Source organism: Neomonachus schauinslandi, chromosome 3 (genome assembly GCF_002201575.2).
Source record: "Neomonachus schauinslandi chromosome 3, ASM220157v2, whole genome shotgun sequence".
In the NCBI taxonomy this organism is placed as follows: domain Eukaryota; kingdom Metazoa; phylum Chordata; class Mammalia; order Carnivora; family Phocidae; genus Neomonachus; species Neomonachus schauinslandi.
Window position 1 is genome coordinate 190,761,856 of NC_058405.1, and position 21,252 is coordinate 190,783,107.

The window sequence follows — 21,252 nt, forward strand, 5'->3', positions numbered from 1 at the left end:
GCCAGCGGTGGCTCCTGAGCCTCGCACGGCTTTCCTCTCTCTTCTGAGGCTGTGCCCAGTTCACGCAGCCGCCTCTGGACTGCGTCTGCCCCAGGCTGGTCAAGTGGCTTCAGGGGATCCAGGTCTGCGCCCAGGGGGCCATGTCAGGGGCCACAGGAACACCACCTGTGACTCCTGACCAGGGACCAGCAGACGTTCCCACCAACAGCCACAGAGTGAATGTCGTCTTTGGGACACGGGGCCCGTTGCCCCGACTCGCACCACTCTTGTCGTGCCCAAGCGGCCACATCCGTATGTGAACACGTGCGCGTGGTACGTTCCACTAAAACGTAGAAAACACGTGGTGGGATGTGGCCCAGGCCCACTTCGCTGCTGTCAGGATGACTCTTGAGCACACAGCACCTGCCTCACACTGTACACGCTTCCTTGCGTCCTCTGGGACGCCGCACAGAAGTTCTTCGACTGTCAACATGAAGTGCGCACCAGTCTTCTAAGCAGACTGTCTGCTCAGGGCCCGCGCCGGAGCGTGGGTTAATGGTCCAGCCACGGCGGCCATGGCGGGACGGCCGGCGCGGGCAGGACGACGGGGGAGTGCCTCGGAAGCTGGGACGAGAGCCCTGTGTTCAGCTCACAGCCAGAGACGCCGTCTGCCTTCCCGTGGGAGGACCCAGTTTCCCAGCAGGGCCGGTCTACACCCACCAATGCTTTTCACTGCCTGTGCCCTTCCAGAGAGACGGTTTCCTGATTATTTTAATGAAGTTCCTGTCACATAAACTGTCTTCGGGCCGAAGAACGGTTTCGGCCATGTATTTGGCATGGATCTTGTAGCCAAGACCTTTGTTCAGTGAAAAACACAGACACCTTGTGTAGACACTGGCTCATTCACAACGCGCTTTAGCAGCCCTTTTGCAGCAAATGCATGTGGTGGGCCCAGTTCTCTGCTCTGAAGTACTGCTGAGCTATTCCGTTTCTAATCCCCCTCACAAAATTAAAAAAATAGCCCCGTTAAAACCTTCATTGGAGGAAGTTAGTACCAAGTGAGTCCCTGGCGTCTACACTTGCTGTCTGCACTTGCTGTGTGGCATCGCGCGAAGCCAATCAAAACAAAACGCAAAACCCCGTGTCTGCGTGTGCGTGTGAGCGGGGCATGGGCCTGTCAGACATGCGCAAGCATGAGCTGCAGACGCACGCGCACACCCCCGTTCTAGCCCCCTGGTTTGGGGCCCTGCAGGTTGCAGTTGCAATCACCAGCTGAAGCTAAGGAAGTCTGCTGAGAGCCAGCTGGGCGCCGAGTGGTCTCCGGGCCGGTTCTCGGGAGCCCTGAGAAATGTCACCTCCCGTCAACAGACTCTGCTTCTTCACCTACAAGAGGGGGGCTGAACGCGGCTCTCCTGAGGATCCCATCAGCTTCCCAGAACCCCCACATCATCATCCCACCCAGGACCCCCATGCTTCATCGATGTCACATGAAAACGGGACTCTGGCCTCACATTTTATTTCTAGAATGAAATTTTAACAAACAAAAAAGTCTCGGAGACAGATGTCAATATTTACAGCAGACTCTCTCTCAAACCATCTCTGTAAGGTGAGTGTTTCTGGGGGTCATCTTTGACCTCCTGCAGGGCAGCCTGAGGGCAGAGGGGGTGGGCTGGGGGCTTCCCAAGGCTGCAGACCATCCACTGTCCCCTCAGAGCCAGGGGGACGGGCACGTCTCCCAGAGAAGAGATGGGCTGGTGTCCGCACCGGGCGCGTCCCTTACCGTAGGAAAGCAGAGAGCACACGGCTCTCAGGAACCACCACCGTGGCCCCTGAGCCCCTCAGTGCGCCCTGCCTGTGGGGGCTGGGGCTCAGGGGCGCAGCAGTCGGAGGGACGGAGCCTGGGCCTGGGAGCAGCCCCGGGACGCTGCCCACTCCCTTCCCGAGGCCTCATCAGGGCTGGCTGCCGGTGCGCTGCTCAGGGACACGGCCCTCCCCTGCCCCCTGCAGCTCACTGGCCACGCACTGGCTCCGAGCTCTGTCCCATCACCACGGAGGAGGGCTGTGTGTCCAGGAGAGGTGCGAGCTGTCACAACAGATGGGGTGGCCTGAGCACACTTTGCGAACGTGAAGCATGCTCGCTATCAGTCTGGGGCTGCTCCGTGGCGGGGACGGTGCCAGGCGCGTTTGTGGGGCACGTACAGCTAACACCATAGAACGTCAGATTACACGGCGTGTACAAGCCCGTCTCCAAAACCCACAGGGGCATCTGAATGCAGTAACCTGTTTAACAGCTGGTTCCAACTTCTGGAAGGAAATGACCTTTCGATTTGTCTCCCAACCAGGGCCCCACACAAAACGCACCAAACCCATGGACATCGGAGGCCTCGGGCCCATGGCGCTGTCCCCGGGGACTGTGCCCATCCATGCCAGAGAGCACCTGGGAATGTGGGGGGCAGCCCAGGGCCTCCGAGGGACCCGAACATGGTTCACAGCACCAGCCCACAAACATCTCCTTGCACCAGGTGCCTGAGAGCTCACCCGGCAGAGCCCGCGGCTTCGTCCTTCTCGTGTGTCAGGCGTCTGCAGCTAGAGAGTTCTCAGGAGGTGGAGCTGCCCGATGGACAGAAGCTGCTGTTTCTGAATGGACAGACCCCGTTTCACAGGAGCCTGGTGCCCTCAGTAGCTGATGACACGATTTTAACCACCACAGCACTTTGATCATTAGAAATCCCTTCTGTCGCGCGCTGGGCACACCCTGGCTTTGCGGGCCGGGAGGGGGCTGGGGCGCTTGCTCTGCGACCTGGGTTGGCCGCGCCTGCCCGGTGGGCCTGGCCCCGGAGTACCTGTGCAGCTCCCGCTGGGCTCTGGGGGCTCCAGGGGTTGAGAGAGCATCTTCACCGGGCTCACCGGGCCCACCAAGCATTCCAACGCCGCTGAGAGTCGGAGTCAGACGACAGATACACGTGGGAACCACACACTCTGCCCTGGCCGCACCCCCGATAGCGATGCCTGCCGCCCCGTCCTGCTCCGTCCACCCTGTGGGCACTGTGGCCGGCAAGAGCATACAGGCTGCCAGGGCAAAGCCAGACACTGAGGCCAGGCCCTCAGCCGTCCCGTCTCCTCTCTGCCCTAGCTCTGCACCCCCATGGCCCCCGACCCCGCACTTCCGGGCTCTCTGTGCTCTGCTCACCCAGACCCTGCCCTGGTGAGGGGGGTACACCCCTCCTCTCTCCCTGCTGCCTCCTCAGAGGTGGGGTAAGCGTGCCTTGCTCTGACCCCTGCCCCTCCCTGCTGCTCCTGTCTGGCTGTCACTTGCAAAAGGTGGGGCACCTGGCTCTGCTGGCTTCTCCACCCCTCCCGTCCAGTGCCCCACCAACACGGTGCCCCTTCCCCACGGCCACCGTGGTCCCCCCTGGGCTCAGCATGGCTGCCCTGCCCCCACGTGCTCCGAGCTCTGTCCCATCACCATCCTCAGGCCTGTCTAGGGCCTGGCACTCTTGGCCACCAGCCATCCATCTCCTAGCGCTCCCCTGCCCCTCCCCACCACCAGGAATAAACAGCAGAGGCGGCACTGCCTGCTGAGGACGCCCCACAGACCCACGCCCGGCCTGACGAGCAGGTCTCTGCTGGCCCAGGCACCGCAGCCCAGGCCTCTCCGAGCTGCTCCCTTCTTGCTATGAAGCCAACCTGGGTCTCTGCCTCAGCGTCCCCATGTTCTCTCCTGGGTTCCTACCCCGCTCTTGGCAGGGCCCTGGCTTCCCCTGGGGAACTCAACTCCAAGCAGCAAGTATTTAGGAGATGGCCCCTCCCCACCCGAGTCCCCCTCAAGGCTCCCACCAGACAGCTGTGGAACATCCAGACCTGCCATGTTGGTCACCTGGGCAAAGCCCCCGACATGCTCCTTGAGGGACAAAGCCACGGTCCTCGTCCCCAGAGATGGCCCTACGCACCTGCGGGCTCGCACTGCAGGTCTCCTCCCATGGGGCTGCCTGACACCCCGTCCCAGGCTTGTTCCTCCAGGACTCAGGAAGCTCCTGCCCCTCTGCGGGCAGGTTCCCCAGCACCGCATCACTGCACTCGCCCGTGTGTACTATGGCCGCGGGGGGGCCCACTGTCCCGGCTCCGTGCCACCCTCCAGGAAGGCTGCTGAACATGAGCACGCACTCCGCCTCTAAATCACCACGGAACGTCCCAGGTAAGATGTCCACGTAGGAAAAGACGTGGATGCCCTTCGAGAGACAGAACTGCCTTCGGTAAATAAGGTCCAGGGCTTTGCACCCAATGTCTTCACGACAGTGAATCCTGGACGGAGGCAGAGCCTCTGTGGCTGGACTGGGCAGTGTGAGCGCAGTGGGCGCCGCCGAACCGCACACGCCACGTGGCTAAGACAGAAGCCTTCTGTGCACTTCACCACAATAAACAAATACAAATTTTTGTTAAAAAAAAAAAAAAACCAACCCCCCGCCCCCAAACAAAACACCTTATAGAAGTAACGGAAGTTCAAAGAGCTTCAATCTAGAGCTTCAATCTTTATGTCACATTTGAAAGGTTGGGGGGGACAAGAAATGAATCTGCCCAGTTGCTCAATTTAAAGGCAAATCTCAATTCGTTAAAAGATTAAAGTTACCACTTCAAAATATCCAGTTTCTCTGACATCTTTGATAAACTTTATAAAGTCACACTTAAATGGAAGTTATGATCTAGAAGCACACGTGATCCCAGTTTCATTTCCTGCCTACACAGGCGACCCACTCGCCCCCAGACGGCAGGCAGGCGAGGGCTGAGAGCGCATCGTGGTGTCCGTCCACCCAGAGCCCTCGCCTCTGCTCAGCAGACTTCAAAGCCCGTCTGGCGGCGCGCTGGTTTGAATTAGGGTCGCCGTTTCTCCTCAATCTGAGCCCGGGGAGAAAGTGCGGCTCCTTCTGGATTTCATTAGGGGCACCTTTCTTATCTCTTCTTCATCTCAGGCTTGATCTCCTGAAAGGCAACGTGGCAGGCAACGGGTCTGAGTAACAAGGTGCTGCCTCTGAGGCATACACTGTCCCTGGGGCCCCCCGACAAGGGGGAGAAGCATAGAAGAAAGGGGAAAGCAGATCCTGACCCTTCTTCCCCCATCGATCGATGCCCGGGGAACCATAAATTGTAAACTTCAAAGTGCTATTTTACATTAAAATCAATAAAAAAAAAACCCAACCCTGAAACAATTTTCCTTTTCAAAGGAGCTATTTAAGCTTTACAAAGTTCATTTGATAAGGTATCATCCTATACACTCTTGGCAGAAGATGAAAACAGAATGTCAACAGCAACTCAGAGTGAAGGGTTCATCTTAAAGGCTGGCCTGGGGTGGGGGGCCGGGGGCGGTCCCCGAGGCTGGAGGACGACCTCCCGGTGCTGGGCATCCCCGTGCCGGGACCAGAGCACCCAGGGGACGTGGTCCTGTGAAGTCGGCCGCAAGCGGGCGATGTGCAAGCAGAGACCCCCCCCCCGCCCCCCCCCGTACACCCATCCCAGCAGAGCGCCACTGTCCACCATGCCAGAGCTGGCCACGTGGTGCCCCGGGGTGCCTCATCCCCGCGGGGTTTCAGGGTTTCCACCTCTCACGGCGGCTGTCCAGAGCTTTTATTCTTTTCGCAGCCTCCCGGGAGGGCCGGTTCTCGGGTGGGGGGAGATAAAGGGGTGCTGTCTGCAGGCGCCCTACGGACAGCAGTGAGGACCCCACTGCCGGGGCGGCATGGTTCAGATTTCGAGAAGCTGGTAGTCGACTATGTACACTAGAAAACTTTCAGACGTTGTATCTGTTTGGGGGAATCCCTCCCCCTTAAATTAGGCAGGCAACTGTCACAATTATATTCTATCTGATCAGGAGTAAGAAGAAACATCAACATTAAACCAATGAGATCAGAGCAAGAAGTGATTCAGGGGAAAATCCAGGCAGAGGAATGTCCTAGGGAGGTGATGGCTCCGACTTGTAAAGACTGGCCTCACTGCTTGAGAAGCTGCCCTACAGCCCGACTTCATCAAAACTGCGCTGTCACTTCTATGAACCACTGAGCAGCTGGGAGGGGAACGTCCATCCACAGAGCCACACGTGTGGTCAGACCCAGCAATTCTGAGTTTGGAGATGAGCAAAGAGATGCTGGGAGGGGTCCCACGGCCCATGCAGGCTCCTCACGGAGCAGGCAGCAGAACACTTACAGACGGGTCCTCTGACGGAGTCACACCCACCAGGGACACACGCACGTGTAACCACAGACACACGCACACGGCCACGTGCACACGCATCCGCAGACACGCACATACATCCACAGAGCCACGTGCATCACAAGCACACGCCTGCACACATGTGCTTTGTGTTTAGGTCAAGCAGGGTAAGAGCAGAGTTCGAGAACGAGGCAGGAAGAAAATTCACTGGAAACCTCACGGAGCTCCAATTCCTAGCGCACTGACAGGGTTTTCTAACAAAGGCCAAGAGCCCGTCAAGCTCTGCCACCGGACATCACCCTTTTCCTCTGGGGGCCCTGGGACCCAGAGATGGCATTTTCGGGAGACGGCGGAGGCCACCATTTAAAGTAAGAGGCAGGAAGCCTGCACTGTGGGGCGTCCATGTTTGGTTGTGGGAATTACTTCAATGTGGCCAGATCAAAGTCGCAATCACCACGGCGCAGACAGAAAATCACCCCGCAGCTCGGTCCGAGTGGAAGAGAGCAGCGCAAAGCGGGTGGAGGGCGGGGCGGTGGCCTCAGGCTGCAGCGATCACGGAGGAAGGCTGGTTTCTGTCGCGCAAAGCATTTGCTGGAAGGAAAAATCAGGAGACGGCCCAATCTCTCAGAGCTGAGCAGCCGCTCTTCGTGAACCTCAGGTTTTCTGAGCGCGGCACTGATCCTCACCTGGGCCTCAGCCCCCTTCTTACCATTGAAACCCAGGGGGTTCCTGCTTCTCAGGTGAAGCCCAGGACGGCCCGCTGCAGACAGGAGGTGAGAAGGCGGCGTTGGAGACCCCTCCTCTGGCTTGAAGAACGCACGAGGAGAAACACCAGACCCCAGAGCCCTGTCTCTCCGAGCTGCGCAAATGCCCGAGTCTCCCGGGCACCTGGAGGGGAGCTAGAGCGGCCGCCCCGGGCGCATCCGCGTGTGTGCGTGAAGGGAGAGCGAGGCCAGAGAGCATCAGGGAAACCGAGCAGGAGCTGGGGGTGCGGGAGTGGAACTCCTGATTGCTTTGTACGTGCCCCGTGGTAGAGGAAGCCAGGACACTCACCTGAAGGCCGCCAAGTACTCCGCGTCTCCCATGGGGGGGTCAAGGCCGCCGGTGAAAGCCATGTTGACGTTGAAGCCCACGCCCGGCCCTGTGCCCACCTGCGTGGAAGAGAGAAACTCCTATCACGGGCCCTGGCCCGACCCTTGGTGCCCCGCAGCGGAGCCCGGGGCTGTGCTCGCCAGCATGACCCCACGGCCTCTGACTCGCAGACTTCCACAGTGGAGCGTGGGCACAGAATGTGGGGCTCTCGGCCACTCGCACGTGGGGGAGCCGTGGGAGCCGCCCGGCCCTGTGGGGAGACGGCCCTGCAGACGCCAACACAGCGCAACCAGAAAGGTCCGTGGATGAGGCCGTCCTTCCCTACTTCCTTCCGAGAAATAAGACCCAGAGTCTGAGGACACTTTTGCCCTGGGTTTGGGGCCTCTTTGTTCAGTGAGGGCAGGCTCTGCTGGGGGATCGGCTGTCACGAAGGCTCTGAGCCTGCCAATCCCCTCCGCCGTGTGGCCCTGGACAGGTACAGGAGGGCACCAGCGCCCTGCCCGAGGGACGGGCGTGAGCAGTGGCCTGGAGGCGTCTCAGTCGTGCAGCACAGGCCTGGAGGACTGGGAGGTGGGGGGTGCCCCATGCTTCCTCTCAGTCTCCCTAAATTAGAGCCAGAAATCATGTCCAGGCTTTCATGTGAACCTCAGACAAAATAAAGCCCGCGGGCACCCACAGGACGATTGCCTGAAATCGCTTGGGGCGAACGTGAGCAGGAAGCCCTTGCTTCTGTGTGTGCAGGGCTGGGCGTCCCCCGCTCTCACCTCCATGGCAGCCCCGCCTCGGCCCCTCCGACAGGCCCGCACGCCGGCAGGCGGCCCCTGCTTACCTCGTCCGGAGCCCCACTGCCCGGGAAGAAGTTCCCATCGTCATAGCGGTGAAGGGAGATGTACAGGACGTTTGGGTCGTTGTAGAAGGCCTGCTGGGTCCCGTTTCCGTGGTGTACGTCCTGAAAGAGTGGGGAGAGCTGACTCAGTGCCGGCAGACGCCTCCAGTGGGGCCCGGAGGGAGTGGGGCCGAGGCGACAGAAGGAAGGGGCCCCGGCGACAGAAGGAAGGGGCCCCAGGTGTGTCCCAGCCGGGGTTCCTCGCATCGGCACCAAGGCATATTGCAGGTTCCAGCAAAGATGAAGAGGCTGGTGCTTTAGGCCCACCCGGAGGCCATGATTTTCCAGACAAAACCATCTGATCAACTTCTTGCCCCTGCCACGTCTGTGTGAAGTGAGCTGACCACAGCTGTTCAGTTCAAGCCCACGTGAGGTAGCAGCTCTGTGCCAGACACCGGGGTGCGGCAGGAGACCATCCCACAGGGCTGGGAGTGACAGGTGCGCACACAGCATGGGGGGCCCGGGCCCCACGCGCCAACGACAGACTGCTTCTCCTGATCACCGTGCCCACATGTGAAAAGCACAAACGTGGGGCAGCTGGACTTCCACCAGGCCCGAGGCTACGCACAGGTCTCTGGTCAGGGCCGGAAAGGGCCACGGGGACAGGTGGCCAGCTTCACACGGTGTGCACAATGTGAGGAGCTGCGTGCGAGTTAATTATTTTAAACCCCGGGAACTGCTTGATATGTTTGTCATTTACAAACGTTATCTATGCTCAGTAGAGACACTGTGGCAAGCCAGCTATAAATAAGGGGTTGTAAAAGACACCCGATCCCACCAACCAGAAACCACCTCGGCTGAGAGGACACACACGACTCTTGCGATGGGTGCTTTCCGTAACCGAGGCAGCCCTGCACACACGTGTGTTTAATGCAGCGGTGGGAGCCCGGGGTGAGCAGCCCTATGACCCCTGACTTCTGCCAAGCACCCTGGCCACACGTGTGTGCTGGACCGAGGCGCTGTGAGTCACGTGCTCATGAACGGTACCCCACTCGATACCTGGCTCATGGGGACAAAGGTGCCGGCACACTGAGGGCCAACGCTGGGCGGCTTTGCCTGGTGCTCCCAGGCCTCAGCCATCTCAAGGCCCTGTGACCAGGGCCAGTACTGGGAGCTTACTGGGTATGCTGGGCTGTGTGTGGTGTTTCTTTTCCCAAACAGAGAAGGACCCTGCAGTACATACAATAATCCTCCCTGAGCATATGCTTTCCTTTCCCCTTAAAGCAATCATCAAATCTGAAGTACTAAACGGAATAGGGAAAAAGAATAAAATGAACCCCTTTGGTGTCCATCCCCAGTGTAAGAAGCTGTGTGACTGTTATTGGAGTTCAGATACTATACATAGCATTTTTAAGCTAGAGTTTACCCTCTTGGGGCAGTGGGGCTGTGAGAAGCACCACCACCTGTAGGAAAATGGGAAGGAGGCTAAGCCGGCATGAAGGGGTCGCCAGGCCGAAGTGGGAAGGCGTTTCCACCAGGAGGGACTGAGACGCACGGCACCATGTCCAGCTGTGGGAGAGCGTGGCCCATGCCCTTAGGTGGACGCGGGAGGTCACGGCCGTCACCCCCCCAACCCCGCCCAAACCTGCCTCTCAATGAGGTCTTGCCAAGGATCATCTTTCAATTGTTGCTCTTAACCACAGGCACATTTCTGGACATTTCTGGACCCAGCTATTGGCAGGAGTGGCTATTGGCTGTGAAGTGGACTCATGACAGGTTTGAGCTTTTATTTTCTGCATTTGGGGTAGTTTCCAGAAAGTTAAGGTCCCGAAATGCAATGTCAATGAAGGCAGAAAGCCCACCTCCTCTCTGCACACGGGACGCTGTCTGCTCCCCACCCCCAGCCCCTCTCGGGGAACAGGCCCCACTTACCCAGTCCACTATGAGGGTCTTGCTTACGTCCAGCCTCTGCTGGAGAAGCTTGGCCGCGATGGCCACGGAGTTAAAGTAGCAGAAGCCCCTGTAGGTGAGAGGAGAGACAGAAGGAGAAGATGGGTTCTTACCAGTCTTCACACTCCAGAATATCCAACAACTTAGATAAAATTAGAAAATTGCCTTCAGAGGAAGGAAACACATAGGATCCTGTTCCTAACAGCATGGGCGGTTCTGGGTCGTGGGGTCACCGAGCCCAAGGGTTTCTAGGAGAAGACAGCCCAGTCTAACCCGAAGCCCCTCTCAGGAGCTTACGGGCACTCCCTCCTCCCTGGGAAGGAGATTCCTTTCTCAAACCACGGTCCGATGCCCTCACGTCCGGATGGAGAGGACAGAGGGCTCCCGCCTGCCTGGGAGCCAAAGCCCAGGCTCCTTCAGAATGCGGGTTCAGCCTGTGGTTCCTCAGCCTCGTTCTAGCTGCTCCTGAACAGATCCGGCGTCCCCTCCCTGCGCTTCCTGGATTCCCAGCCGGGCTCCGTCCGTCTGCACGGTCCTTGCTTTGCCGTCCGACCCACTCCAGGGGACAGCCCAGACGTCACCTCTCCCACCTCTCCCAGCAGGGGACACCTGTCCTCCCACGGCGCCCGTCCTGCTTGCCGGACTGGTTTCCCAGGTCCCACGAGAAGCCACGTCTAGCCCACCCCCAGGCACCCAGGTACTTGGTGCACAGCTGGTGAGCCCGGAGTCGGGTCCCTGCGACCCTGTCCCAGGGGGTCCCCACCTGCCACTGCTTCTCCCCCGTGCCCCTGGGGCAATCTGCACACCACACTTGCTGCCTGGTCAGCTCCTCAGACGAGCGCACACTCAGGGCTAGAAAGCCCCAAACGGGGTCCAGATAGCTTGCCCCTGTGCTCATGACCTTGAGAGGTCAGCCTCAGTAGTACCAAACCATAAGCAGGTCAGCTGGAAAGCCACATGGGCGATGACCTGAGGAGTTTGGTCAGAATGTTCTAGAACAATGAAGTGCCACTTGTTCTGGTGCAATTTAAGTCTCCACCGAATTTTTTACAACAGAGTGGAGGCTGAGAAGACTTCTCGGGACTGACGCTTGCAGGTTCCTGGTGCAATCAGCGAAGGTCTCCACGTTTCTCTGGAGATGCGACAGTTATTCGAGGCCATGTTTTCACTCAGGTGCAGCCCAGCCCTTTGAGAGGAGTTGAATCAGAAACTGGCACACCCCTGCCTGCCACAGCCGCGTGTCTACTTACATGGGTGTGCTCTCCTCCGCGTGATGTCCTGGAGGACGGACCACGGCAAAGCCGTTCTGCACACAACACCAGACGGGGGAGAAACAGGGAGGAAGAGGGTTCATGTCAGTGAGAAAATGAGCACAGAGCAGACTGCTGGCAGGGTCAGGCTCACGCAAGGACACGGAGCCACACCGCATCTGGGCTCACAGACGGGGACAGGACGAAGGGCGGCTGTAAGCACTTCAAAGACGTCTGGGTCCCTGCTGTTAAAGAGATCCTCTGGTTGTCATGGTTACTAAGATAAAAGGTGAATTCTGCCCTGACGTTTTATCTTTGATGGCTCACAGGCAAGAAGGCTTGGAGCTGTTTAGCTCAGGGATCTGGGTAGGAGTGGACGGGGAACCCCGGGTCCCCCTCTGCTCATGACCAGTATCCCCAGGAAGCCACTAGACGGGAACCCTGGGTGCAGATAAAGCACAAGGGGATCAACCTAGGGGCTCCTGCCCGAGTTTGGCCTTAATGTGAGCTGCAAAAAACGAGCGACCCATTGACTTGTTAGAAGTAGCTCAGAGGCTGGAGAAGCTGCCCCTCCCCAGGACCTCTGAGCCACTTATGTTTTCAGGAGCCGTCTGTAAACTGCTCTAGCCCCTGCCACGACAACGACTTCAGTGGGCATCTCTTGTCCCAGCAGGAAGCTGCGTGGTCACGGCTGGGAACAGAGCCCCCGGGGCTGGCTGACCATCGAGGACGGGGCAGTGGTGCTCGGCCTGCTGCAGGGCCAGCTCTGGGGGGGACAGGGCGAGGGACACACGCATGTGGGGGCCCCACCGTCTGCATTCCCAGTGCTGTCGAACCAGCCCGTCCCTGCACATGGGCCCTGCACAGCGGTTCTGGGAGCGCAGGACGCAGACCCCTGGGGGTCCCCGTGCCCCTCCAGGGGCCTGTTCTCCCAACAGTCCTGACTCGGTCTGCCTTTCTTGCTGTGTCAACAGCCGCACCACGGGGCTAGGGCAGCGCGGTGGCCTGCCGGTGCTGGGGAGGGATCCGGCAGTGCCCGCCACACGGGCACTTGGCGCGTTTCCCAGCACACGTCTGCAGGGGAACACAGTTCCAGGGGACAACCTCTGCTGCGGCCATAACCGCGATCAATTTCCCTAAGTCCCCACCCATGAACTCACGCCCCCTAACACCTCCTAACACCTCAGGCGAACAAAGGGGAAGGACGGGCAAGCGCGTGTGGGGCGAGCCCACGGGTGTCGTCGGGAGCCAGACTTGAGCTTTGCTGCCAAGACGTGCATCCCGAGCTCCTCCCGACCCTCAGAGGACCCTCCTGACGAGATGTGCACTGATATTAACAGTCTCAGAAATCAGTGATTCCTGACACCGTGTAACAGGAGGGGTCGGGCTGCTGGAGGATCTGCGTAAGTCAGGAGCCCGTATTGCCAAACGGGAGGACGCTGTGCTGCAGAAGTCCGGTGTGCGTATCGGCTCCCGTCGGCCTGCTACGCCCAGCGGGCTTCACCGCCACGGATTCGGGGTCCACACTGCCACTACCCTTCGAGGAACTGCCCCGCGTGGAGCGGTGGTGGAGCATCAGAGAAGAACCTTCACGGTTATCTGTGAGGGCCATGCGGACGCCCTCCCTCTCCCCAGCTCCACCTCCGTGTCAGGCCAGGTTCCGTTAAGCGCTGCTACCCAAGAGCCGTCAGAGATGGAGGCGGCAGCGGGTCGGGGACTGCAGCTCGTGCACGGACACCAGCGTTACTGTTAGTTTCAAATTCTCGGTTTTGCCCTCTATACAGTCAGTGCTGATGACGTACACAAAAGCTCCTGGGGTTCTCCCAGCAGTGGCAAGAGCGTAAGGTGTTCCCAAGACCAAATCTCCGAGAGCCACCGAGCCATCCCGCGCTTTACAACTGCGGAAGGTGCTCCCGTGGATCAGCAGGGCCCGCCTTTGCCCCTGGACAGGAGCCGTCCTCCCCATCACCGTCCCCCCGTCCAGAGGGACCCACAGGGGGCTGTCCCCCCTCCCCGCCCAGAAAGCCCCTGGCAGGTCCCTTTCCAGGCCCATTTCTGCAGGGTCCTCACCGACCTTCAGCTCCCCCGTGGCCACCTTGAAGACCAGCTCGATCACGCAGCCCACGGCCAGGCGGGCCGCACCTGATGAGTGCACCTCGTTCCATATGGTGTCGCTGTCCACCTGCAGAGACAAGGGTCCTGCCGTGAGGCGACGTCTCGGCCGTCACCCCTGCCCCCCAACTCCTGCGGGGGCCGTGCAGCTGGGCGCTCACGAAGCCTGTGGGCTCTGCCTGAGATCCCAGCACAGAGCCGCTCGCCTCTTCCTTACTGATTATGCAACACCCCCAGCTCGTGTTCGAGCTTACTTTTTTTGAAGATATGCCAAAAATGACTAAATAGGGAAAGAACCATAAATGCAGCAGGAAAGAGACACGCGTTGACTCTACCCCTTCCCGAGGGCTCACTGCTCCCCTCAAGTGCCCCATGTACGCGAGGCACAGAGCAATGGCATCGTGGTCACCAAGCCCCTTGTCTGGTTTCACCGCAAGTACAGGGGGGTGACACGTAAGAAGAGTGGGGATCGGGTCTCCCCGCAGGACGACTTGACCTCGTGCTGACTTTAATGAGCTGCTCCAAACGTGGGATGAGAGCGCAAGCGACCAGAGTGGGAGCAGGGGGAGAGAGGGAGGAGCTGGCCTCTGGGGCCCTCCCGGGGGGCCAGGCACCGCTCTGCCCAGGTGACAGGGTGTCGGCCTGGGGGGCTGTTCCACCTCAGAGGAATGTGTACGGCACAGGTAATTTCTGTTTGTGTACTGGTTACTTTGCTTACTTGGGCTCATTAGATGTTTTTAGAGCTCTAGCTACTGTGGGCATTAGAGTAGCCCGTTCTGCAAGTCAGCCGGGGCAGGACTGGAGGCCCGATGAAGCACGCAGCCCCTGGGCGCCAGGTCAAGGGCACCTGGGCACCATCTCCAGCTGTGGGCAGCGGGAGCCTCGGCCACACTCACATGCCCTGTGTGGGGATGCACCCAGCCCAGTGAAGGTTCTGAGGAGCTGTGCATTCACAGGCCGGTCCCCTGGAACACAGTGTCTGCCAAGTGGATGTGAGAGCCCGTCCTTCCCAAATTAACCTCCTCCGAGCGCTGAACGCTCCGGGACTCCAGAGACAGTGGCCAGGCAGCCAAACGTGTGCCTACTCAGGTCCGTCCAGGCGCCCACGGGCCCCTGCCCACCTGACAGAGACACCGATCATTATGCGGGGTGGGTGGATTTCCTGCAGTGAACGCTTGAAGCTTCATCTTCAAAGCAAGATGATTGAAAATACATTTATGAGGGGTTCAAGCCATTTCCGGAGGAGTGTTATTCTGTGAGGGCTATTCTTTTCAATGACCAAACCTCTGTGTTCTTTAAATAGTTTCCAAATGTCCCAAGAACGCTCTGCACTTTGCCGACTCTCCGCAGCATTAATATTCAACTTTCAAAGCCCGGCTTCTGTTGTAAATAATACTGGACTGCTATTCACGGAAGTAACCATTCAAACAGAACTGTCCTGGGCCAGCTACTTCAGCTGCAGACCCCGCTCATCAAAATCGAAGGTGACAGTCCTCGGGCGACAGTGGCAGGGGGGTCCCATCAGCTGCCGCTCCCCTGAGGAAGGAAGGTGGTTTACACAAAACCACTTGGATGCTTTCTCCCCAGAACGTGAGGATTTGGGTCTTCTGCCCAGGGAACCAGAGCCGGGAGGGAGGCTGGACAGCCCTCCACATGCTTTGATGGCTCTCTGTCCATGACCCCAGGGCAGAAAAGGCCCCATGACATCCTGCCCAGAGTGAGGGACCAAGGTCCCAGGCTGTCACTGTCCTCAGAGACCCCAACAAGACGTCCCGTGGCTTGAGGGCCCGAGTCCTCCAGCTGCTGGCCACCAGCTCCCCGCTGGATGGCCCAGGATGGCTGGGGGACAGCCCTGAGCTCCGGGGGCACGAGGCTCTGGGGAGGAGCAGAGCGGCAGTATGACTGCTGATGTAGGCGCAGCAACCAAAGCAAAGAGCAAAGGCCGGCCCCCTGCTTTCCCACGGCAAAGCCAGGAACCAGCAGAGGAAAACATGGAGGCCGCTCCTGCGGAGATTTAGAAGGGAGGCACCAGGGGTGGCCAATTCCGGGCACACCATGGCCCCTGGGAAGCCATGGAGCTGGGGGCACAGCCCTGGCGAGGGGGCCACACCCCTGGCAGGGAGGGGAATTCACCCACACCAAGTCCCCTTAAGGGGAAACTGGGGACCACAGCAGGTTCTTTTATTTGCTTTGAAAAAACGTTAGTGATTCAAAGCCTCTCCTTAGCACGGTTAAGGAAAAAATTAGTTTGCAAGTGACTTTCAAACACCATCACACACCCCAAATGTTAATTCCAAGTAACTTCAGGGAAAGCAGAGCAGGCTCTCCCTCCCTGTGTCACTGCCCAGAGCGCCCACGCTCCCACCCACACGCTGCTTTCCCGACACCCCCGGGGGCGGCCCCCGTCCCGGGGACCTACAGGGGCACTGGTTTTCTCCGCCCTCCCCGTAGAGGTAACGATGGAAAACCATCGAGAGAGAACCATCCCCGAAACACCCTGTGGCTCACACGGTCCACTAATTAGTCCACAGGCTCCCTGTCTACCCAGCTGGACTTGGTGGGATTTCCCGCCGTCTCCCTGCTCTGCAGTATTTCTGGGCCTGGATGTGAAGGAGGGTGCTGGTCAGCCGGCGGGGGCTCGGCTCTGGACGCACACTTGGGGTGGGGTGGGGGGCTGCCTGGCTCCAGGCCCCAGGCCCGACTTCAGCTTTCATTTGCAAATTATAAATCCTGCACAGCACACTGGCTGCCGAATCCAAGCCGTTTCAAGTCTGGCCAAAAATTTGCCCCGAATGAGGAGATTGCAGCCTACTTACAATACAAAATAAAATAACTCTAGGGGGCTTGGTGGTGGTATGAGTAAATGCCGTTTATTCTCCTTCTGACGGGATAATTTTCAAAGCAGTGAGTTTTGTAAAGACTCAGGAAGAAAACAATTTTGTTTCATTTCCATAACAGAATCCAGACCTTGAGCTTCGCCCTGCGATCTGTAATTAGGCGCACACTCTGCGGCTGCGCAGTTCCAGCCCAGGCGGCTTTGTTGCCCGCGCTGTCTGGCCGGCCGCACTCTCGCCTGCGCCCCAGAAACTCGGCGGCCAGCAGGCCCCCGGGGGAGGCTCGGGCCTGCCCTCAGCCCCCGGGGCCTGCTCTCACCCCGCACCCCTCTCTCATCCAAGGCGACAGGAGCCCGGGGAGCCCTTCTCCGTTAACAAGGAGCTCTGGCTGGGGACACCTGACCGTCGCTGCGCCAAGGGGGGTGCATGTCCAGACTGGAGCGCCCTTCGTAGGTCAGCGCCCACAGCAGGGTCAGGGAAAGCCGTGTGAACGACAACCGGTTCTCCTGAGGGTCTGCCTGAGCGGGTCTGCTGAAGGGCGTTACCGCTCGTAGAAGCAGCAAGCGCAGCCCGGCTGGCAGCTCTGCACACTTCCCGTGGCCCATAAACACCAGGCTCGCACGTTCTGAGCTTCAGCTGGGGCTTCAGGCCGGTCGGGCCCGCAGCGACCCCACACCTGTTCTACCCGCACGACCGATTCCTGGCCTGAGGGATGAGCAGGCTCTTTCTCCACAGGTGAGGGGGGGACCCCGACCCGCACACCAGAGCCTGTTTCCCGAAGCAAGCATAGGTGCCAGGCGACCCTGCCGGAGGAGGGTGCCCCAGTCCGGCCTCCCAAATGCTCCCAGGCTCCCAGGCCTTTGAAGCCACACGTGCGAGCCTGGCCCAGCCCCACCTGCTGGACCCTGTTTAGGGAAAACACCTGGCAGCAATTATCCGCGCGGTGGAAAACAGGACAGTGATTTCTGTGACCACTGGGACCCCGGGAACAAACAGGACGTTATTTACACATTAAAGAGACACTTACCCCGACACCCCCACAGGGCAGCCTGACGAACACCGATGTCAGCGAGCCTGCAGGGAGAAGACAGCCGAGGTCAGGAGGGAGAGGTCACAGGTGTCCCGCCCACACGGAACACAGCGTGGGCTCTGGGAACGGGTGGTACCCAGGTGCTGAGGGGCCAACTGGTTCCAGAGGTAACAAGGCGTCCCCATGTGGCCTGCTGTGGGGGGCAGCACCCGGGGGCCGCGCGGGAACGGCCCCTGTGGAGACCTGGGATTCTCCACGGCCACGGCCACTGCTCTGAGGCATGGACCCCAGAGCTGGGCCTCTCCTTCCAGCCCGAGCTCACACACGTGCCATGAACAACCCGCAAGGCTGCGTCCCGAGCACGTCCCACCGCTGACGAACCTGGCTCCCCAGTGAGCCCCCCCGCCGGCCCTAACGCCCCCCGGTGCCCGTTAGACACGGAGGGCTCTCCCGGGGAGGTGAAGAGCGACAGCCCCCGCCCCATTCAGAAACATTCCGAGTCCACCTGGATGGCACGCAGCTAAGAAACCACCGTGCTGGAGCTGGCCGTCCAGAAGGCCTTCCCCAGCCCGAGACGCAGGGGCAAGTCCCCCGTCCCAAAGAGCTCAGCCCTATGCCCCGGTGACAAAAGCAGGGACCGTCGTTTTCCTCGGTGTGATCCAGTGCTGGCTGGCAACCAGCCTACAGCTCACCTGTCACAAGGGAGAGCCCCCTGCTCCTGCCAAGTGTGACACCCTGGTTCATGGGGCTGCCGCCCCGCCCAGGGCTGACCCAGTAGAGCCTCTCTGCCGTACTCCCTGCTCCCCTACGCCTTGCCCCCGCGGCCCCCGGACTCTCCTGGCAGGTTCCTTAGGCCCCCTGTAGGCTCTGCTTTCTGGACCCGGCAGGGCTGTGCCCACTGCTCAGAGGCCACTCCCAACACCTTCTCCCTGACTCAGAACACCGGCTCCTGCTCAGGAATCACACTCCTGGGGCCCAGGAAGAAAACAGGTCTGGGGTCACTGGACCTGGCCTGTGCCCGCCTCATCCCAACTCCTGGTGAGGACCACACCAGGCCCCGAGCCACCAGGGGCTCGTCATGCACTAGGCTCCGGCCTGCACCCTCCTGCGGCTCACACTCACCAGGGCCACCCCCTCCCCCGCTGCCTCGGAAAGGCCTGGGTGCCAGGTCTGCCCTCGTCTTGCTTCTCCTTGCGCCTCCCCAGCTCCCCAGCTGTCCGCCACGCCATGTCCCGCTGACAGCCACTGTCGTGATCCGTGGCTCCTACTGCCACATGCTCTAGTCAAACGCCTTCTCGGTGGAGACCCTGTGAGGCTGGGGGCAGGTGTGCCTTCCTTCCCTCGTGCTCACTGCTAGCCCACAGCCGGCGATATGGAGACCTGTGAGAGGGTGGGGGGCTGGCCGGGCAGGAGGCAGAATGCCGAGGGTGGCCCCTGAGGGGCTTGCTCAGTCTGCCCCGGGACCCTCGGCGGGGAGCCAACAGGAGGGAGAAGATGGGCTGCGGGAACAGGCCCGGGGCAGGAGAGGGCATGGACGCCGAGCCTCTTGTGGTCCTGCTTTGCCCCACGTCCTGTAAGGGGCCTGTCTAACAGCCTAGGGCATCGACTGAAGCCGGTAAGCGGCCCTGACAGGCCCAGCCTTCCAAACGTACATGGCCCTGCATGGCCGCTGGGGCTGGGCTTGGCCTCATGACCGGTTCTTCTTGAGTCACGGACTTTCCCAACACAGGAACACGGCGCTTTCTCCCAGGTAACTCACAGGTCTGTGCGTAGGAGTTCAGACACATCTGTGTGCCCAAGTCCAAGGGAAAAGGGCTTCTGCAAAGACACTGGATTTCTATTTTTGAAATGAGAGCCAATACGGTCTGCGTTAAAAACATAAATCATCTAGATATTTTGACTTGGCTCATTATCCAAAGACCAAAATAGTGAGAAAAGGTAGGATCTCACGCACTCCCAGGTGGGCGGGAAGCACAGGGCTCTGCTCAGGGAAGCAGTTCTGGAAACAGCTTCTGAGGCCCGTGGCCAGGCTCGGCATCCCTGGCCACCTGCTCGCCTCTGGCCCCTCCGGCCTCCTGTGGTTTGGGGCCACGTCACCTAGGTGAGATCACAACTGTCCAGGCAGAGGTGACGGCGGATGCGTTAAGGGCCACCATGCTTTTCCCATCACGGCGGCGGCTGACAGGTGCGCTGGGAGGCCGGCCAGTGGCGTGGGGACACCGGCATTTGTGTGTCCCTACTGAGGCTCCTCGTGCTGTGCCCAGAGTACAGGGCTCTTCTCTCGACCCTTCCCGGCCACCTCCAGGCACCGCTTGGCCATCTGACCAGGCTCCCTTCCCAGGGGACTGCCATCGGGCGACATACCCGGACCTCCGCGAACCTCGAAGTCTGGGCCGCGCAGCCCCCATGAGCCCAGCTGCGCCATGCTGAGCGGCACCTCAGTGACCATGCAGGTCTTCTCGAGAACGGCTTAGAAGTTTGTGGATTCCATAAAAAGAGGAGGGCAACTCACACAGTAGTGTTCAAAGGCCCAGTTAGGGTTGTTAGCAATACCTGAGATCATCGCCAACTTTACTACGTGTGGACCAGTCAGACGGACGATAGGCCTCCAGGTTAGGACAGTCATTGGATGTTTAAAAACCAGTCTCAAGGGCAGAGAAAGTAACCAGTTATGTGTCCTTGTAGCCACGGGAATGGGATTTTAAACACAGAGTTTAGCAGAAAAGAGGAAACAATGATTTAGGGTATTTTTGCTGTAAACTATACAAACACAACATATTCTTCACAACAACGAAATGAACACGAAATACACTCAAAGAGCTGCATCTGGGGTGGGGCAGAAATAGGGACGAGGATAATGGGAAGACATTTCAGCAAAGAGGCCAGAAATAGGAGCGGGGGCTCAGGGGCCCAGTGACGTCGGGCTGACTGAGGAGAGGCAACCCCATCACTGACCTGGGCCCAGGAGGTGCCGACGAAGGGTCAGCCTCTGCGAAAGCTCTGGGCCCTGCCGGCGGCACCTGCCTCACTCTTCCCTGAAGGCCCCACAGGCGCCTTGTCTCTCGTTTGTCATCCTCTGTCTTCAGCCGAGTTTGAAACTAGCTCAGAGACCGAGTCCATTCTGCTGCTCGCTCGAGCCCACCTCTACCCGAGATATGGAAACATATTATCCCTTCCCTGGCCAACTTCTCAAGTTCAGAGGACGCAGGTGCAAAAGGGATCTTGGTGGAGGCTCCGCCAACACATGGCCTCTGACGGCCGACAAGGCAGGAGGGGCTGAACTGGGAAGAGCCCGCCTCTACTTAGAGTGGGGGTGGGCCACGGACGCCGTACCGTGTGCTCAGGACAGGACCCACGCCGGGAGCCTCTGTGACGGCAGACCCTGCTCTCTGACGTGAGGCCGTCCGGCCAGCTCCTGGCGACCACTCACGTCGGGGGTAACTGGTTCTGTGCCTTGGTGGCACTGACGACATCACGGGGCCCACGGGCTGAGGTGCCACCCTGGCAGGAGCGGCATTTCCCGGAGGATCCCGCAGGACCCTGGGGACCAGGCCGCCCCGCCGATCACGCTGTGCTGGCCTTCTGCACGCAGCCTCCTCGCTCAGCGACTCCCTCTCCTGCCGGCGGCCCTGCGTCCACCCTCTCAGCCTCGCTCTGCGCTGGAGAAGGGTGTCCTCCGGAGCCTGGAGGAAGGGTCCTGCTCCTCCTCGCCCTTCCTGGCTGGGTCAGAGCTGCAGGCCGGGACGAGCCTCCACCCAGCACTGGCGTCGTGGGGCATTCACCCTGGAATCTGGCGCACCTCACCTGGTCCCCGCCATTCCACATCTGTCCCTTTGGCTCCTCGGAGGGTCTGGGTGGCGCGGCTCGCCCCGTGGTTCTGGGGCCGGCTCATGATTGCTCCAAGATGTTCTCTTCCCTTCCTCTCGCTCTTCCTGGGAGACTGTGCGCGCCGGGAATGCTCCTTTGATTCTCTTCCTC

General features: G+C 59.8%; 1 protein-coding gene across 5 annotated transcripts in view; it reads right to left on the reverse strand.

Moving 5' to 3' along the window:
* HDAC4 (histone deacetylase 4) overlaps positions 1-21,252 on the reverse strand; it is a 261,521-nt gene that overhangs the window by 19,571 nt on the left and 220,698 nt on the right. For all 5 annotated transcript variants that reach the window (XM_044913778.1, XM_044913777.1, XM_044913776.1 and 2 more), the window contains exons 16-21: positions 17,272-17,318; positions 13,373-13,480; positions 11,299-11,354; positions 10,031-10,118; positions 8,102-8,221; positions 7,234-7,331 (exon numbers count right to left, since the gene is read on the reverse strand). In XM_044913778.1, coding sequence (XP_044769713.1) covers positions 7,234-7,331; positions 8,102-8,221; positions 10,031-10,118; positions 11,299-11,354; positions 13,373-13,480; positions 17,272-17,318 — 517 coding nt within the window. The remainder of the gene's footprint in view (positions 1-7,233; positions 7,332-8,101; positions 8,222-10,030; positions 10,119-11,298; positions 11,355-13,372; positions 13,481-17,271; positions 17,319-21,252) is intronic.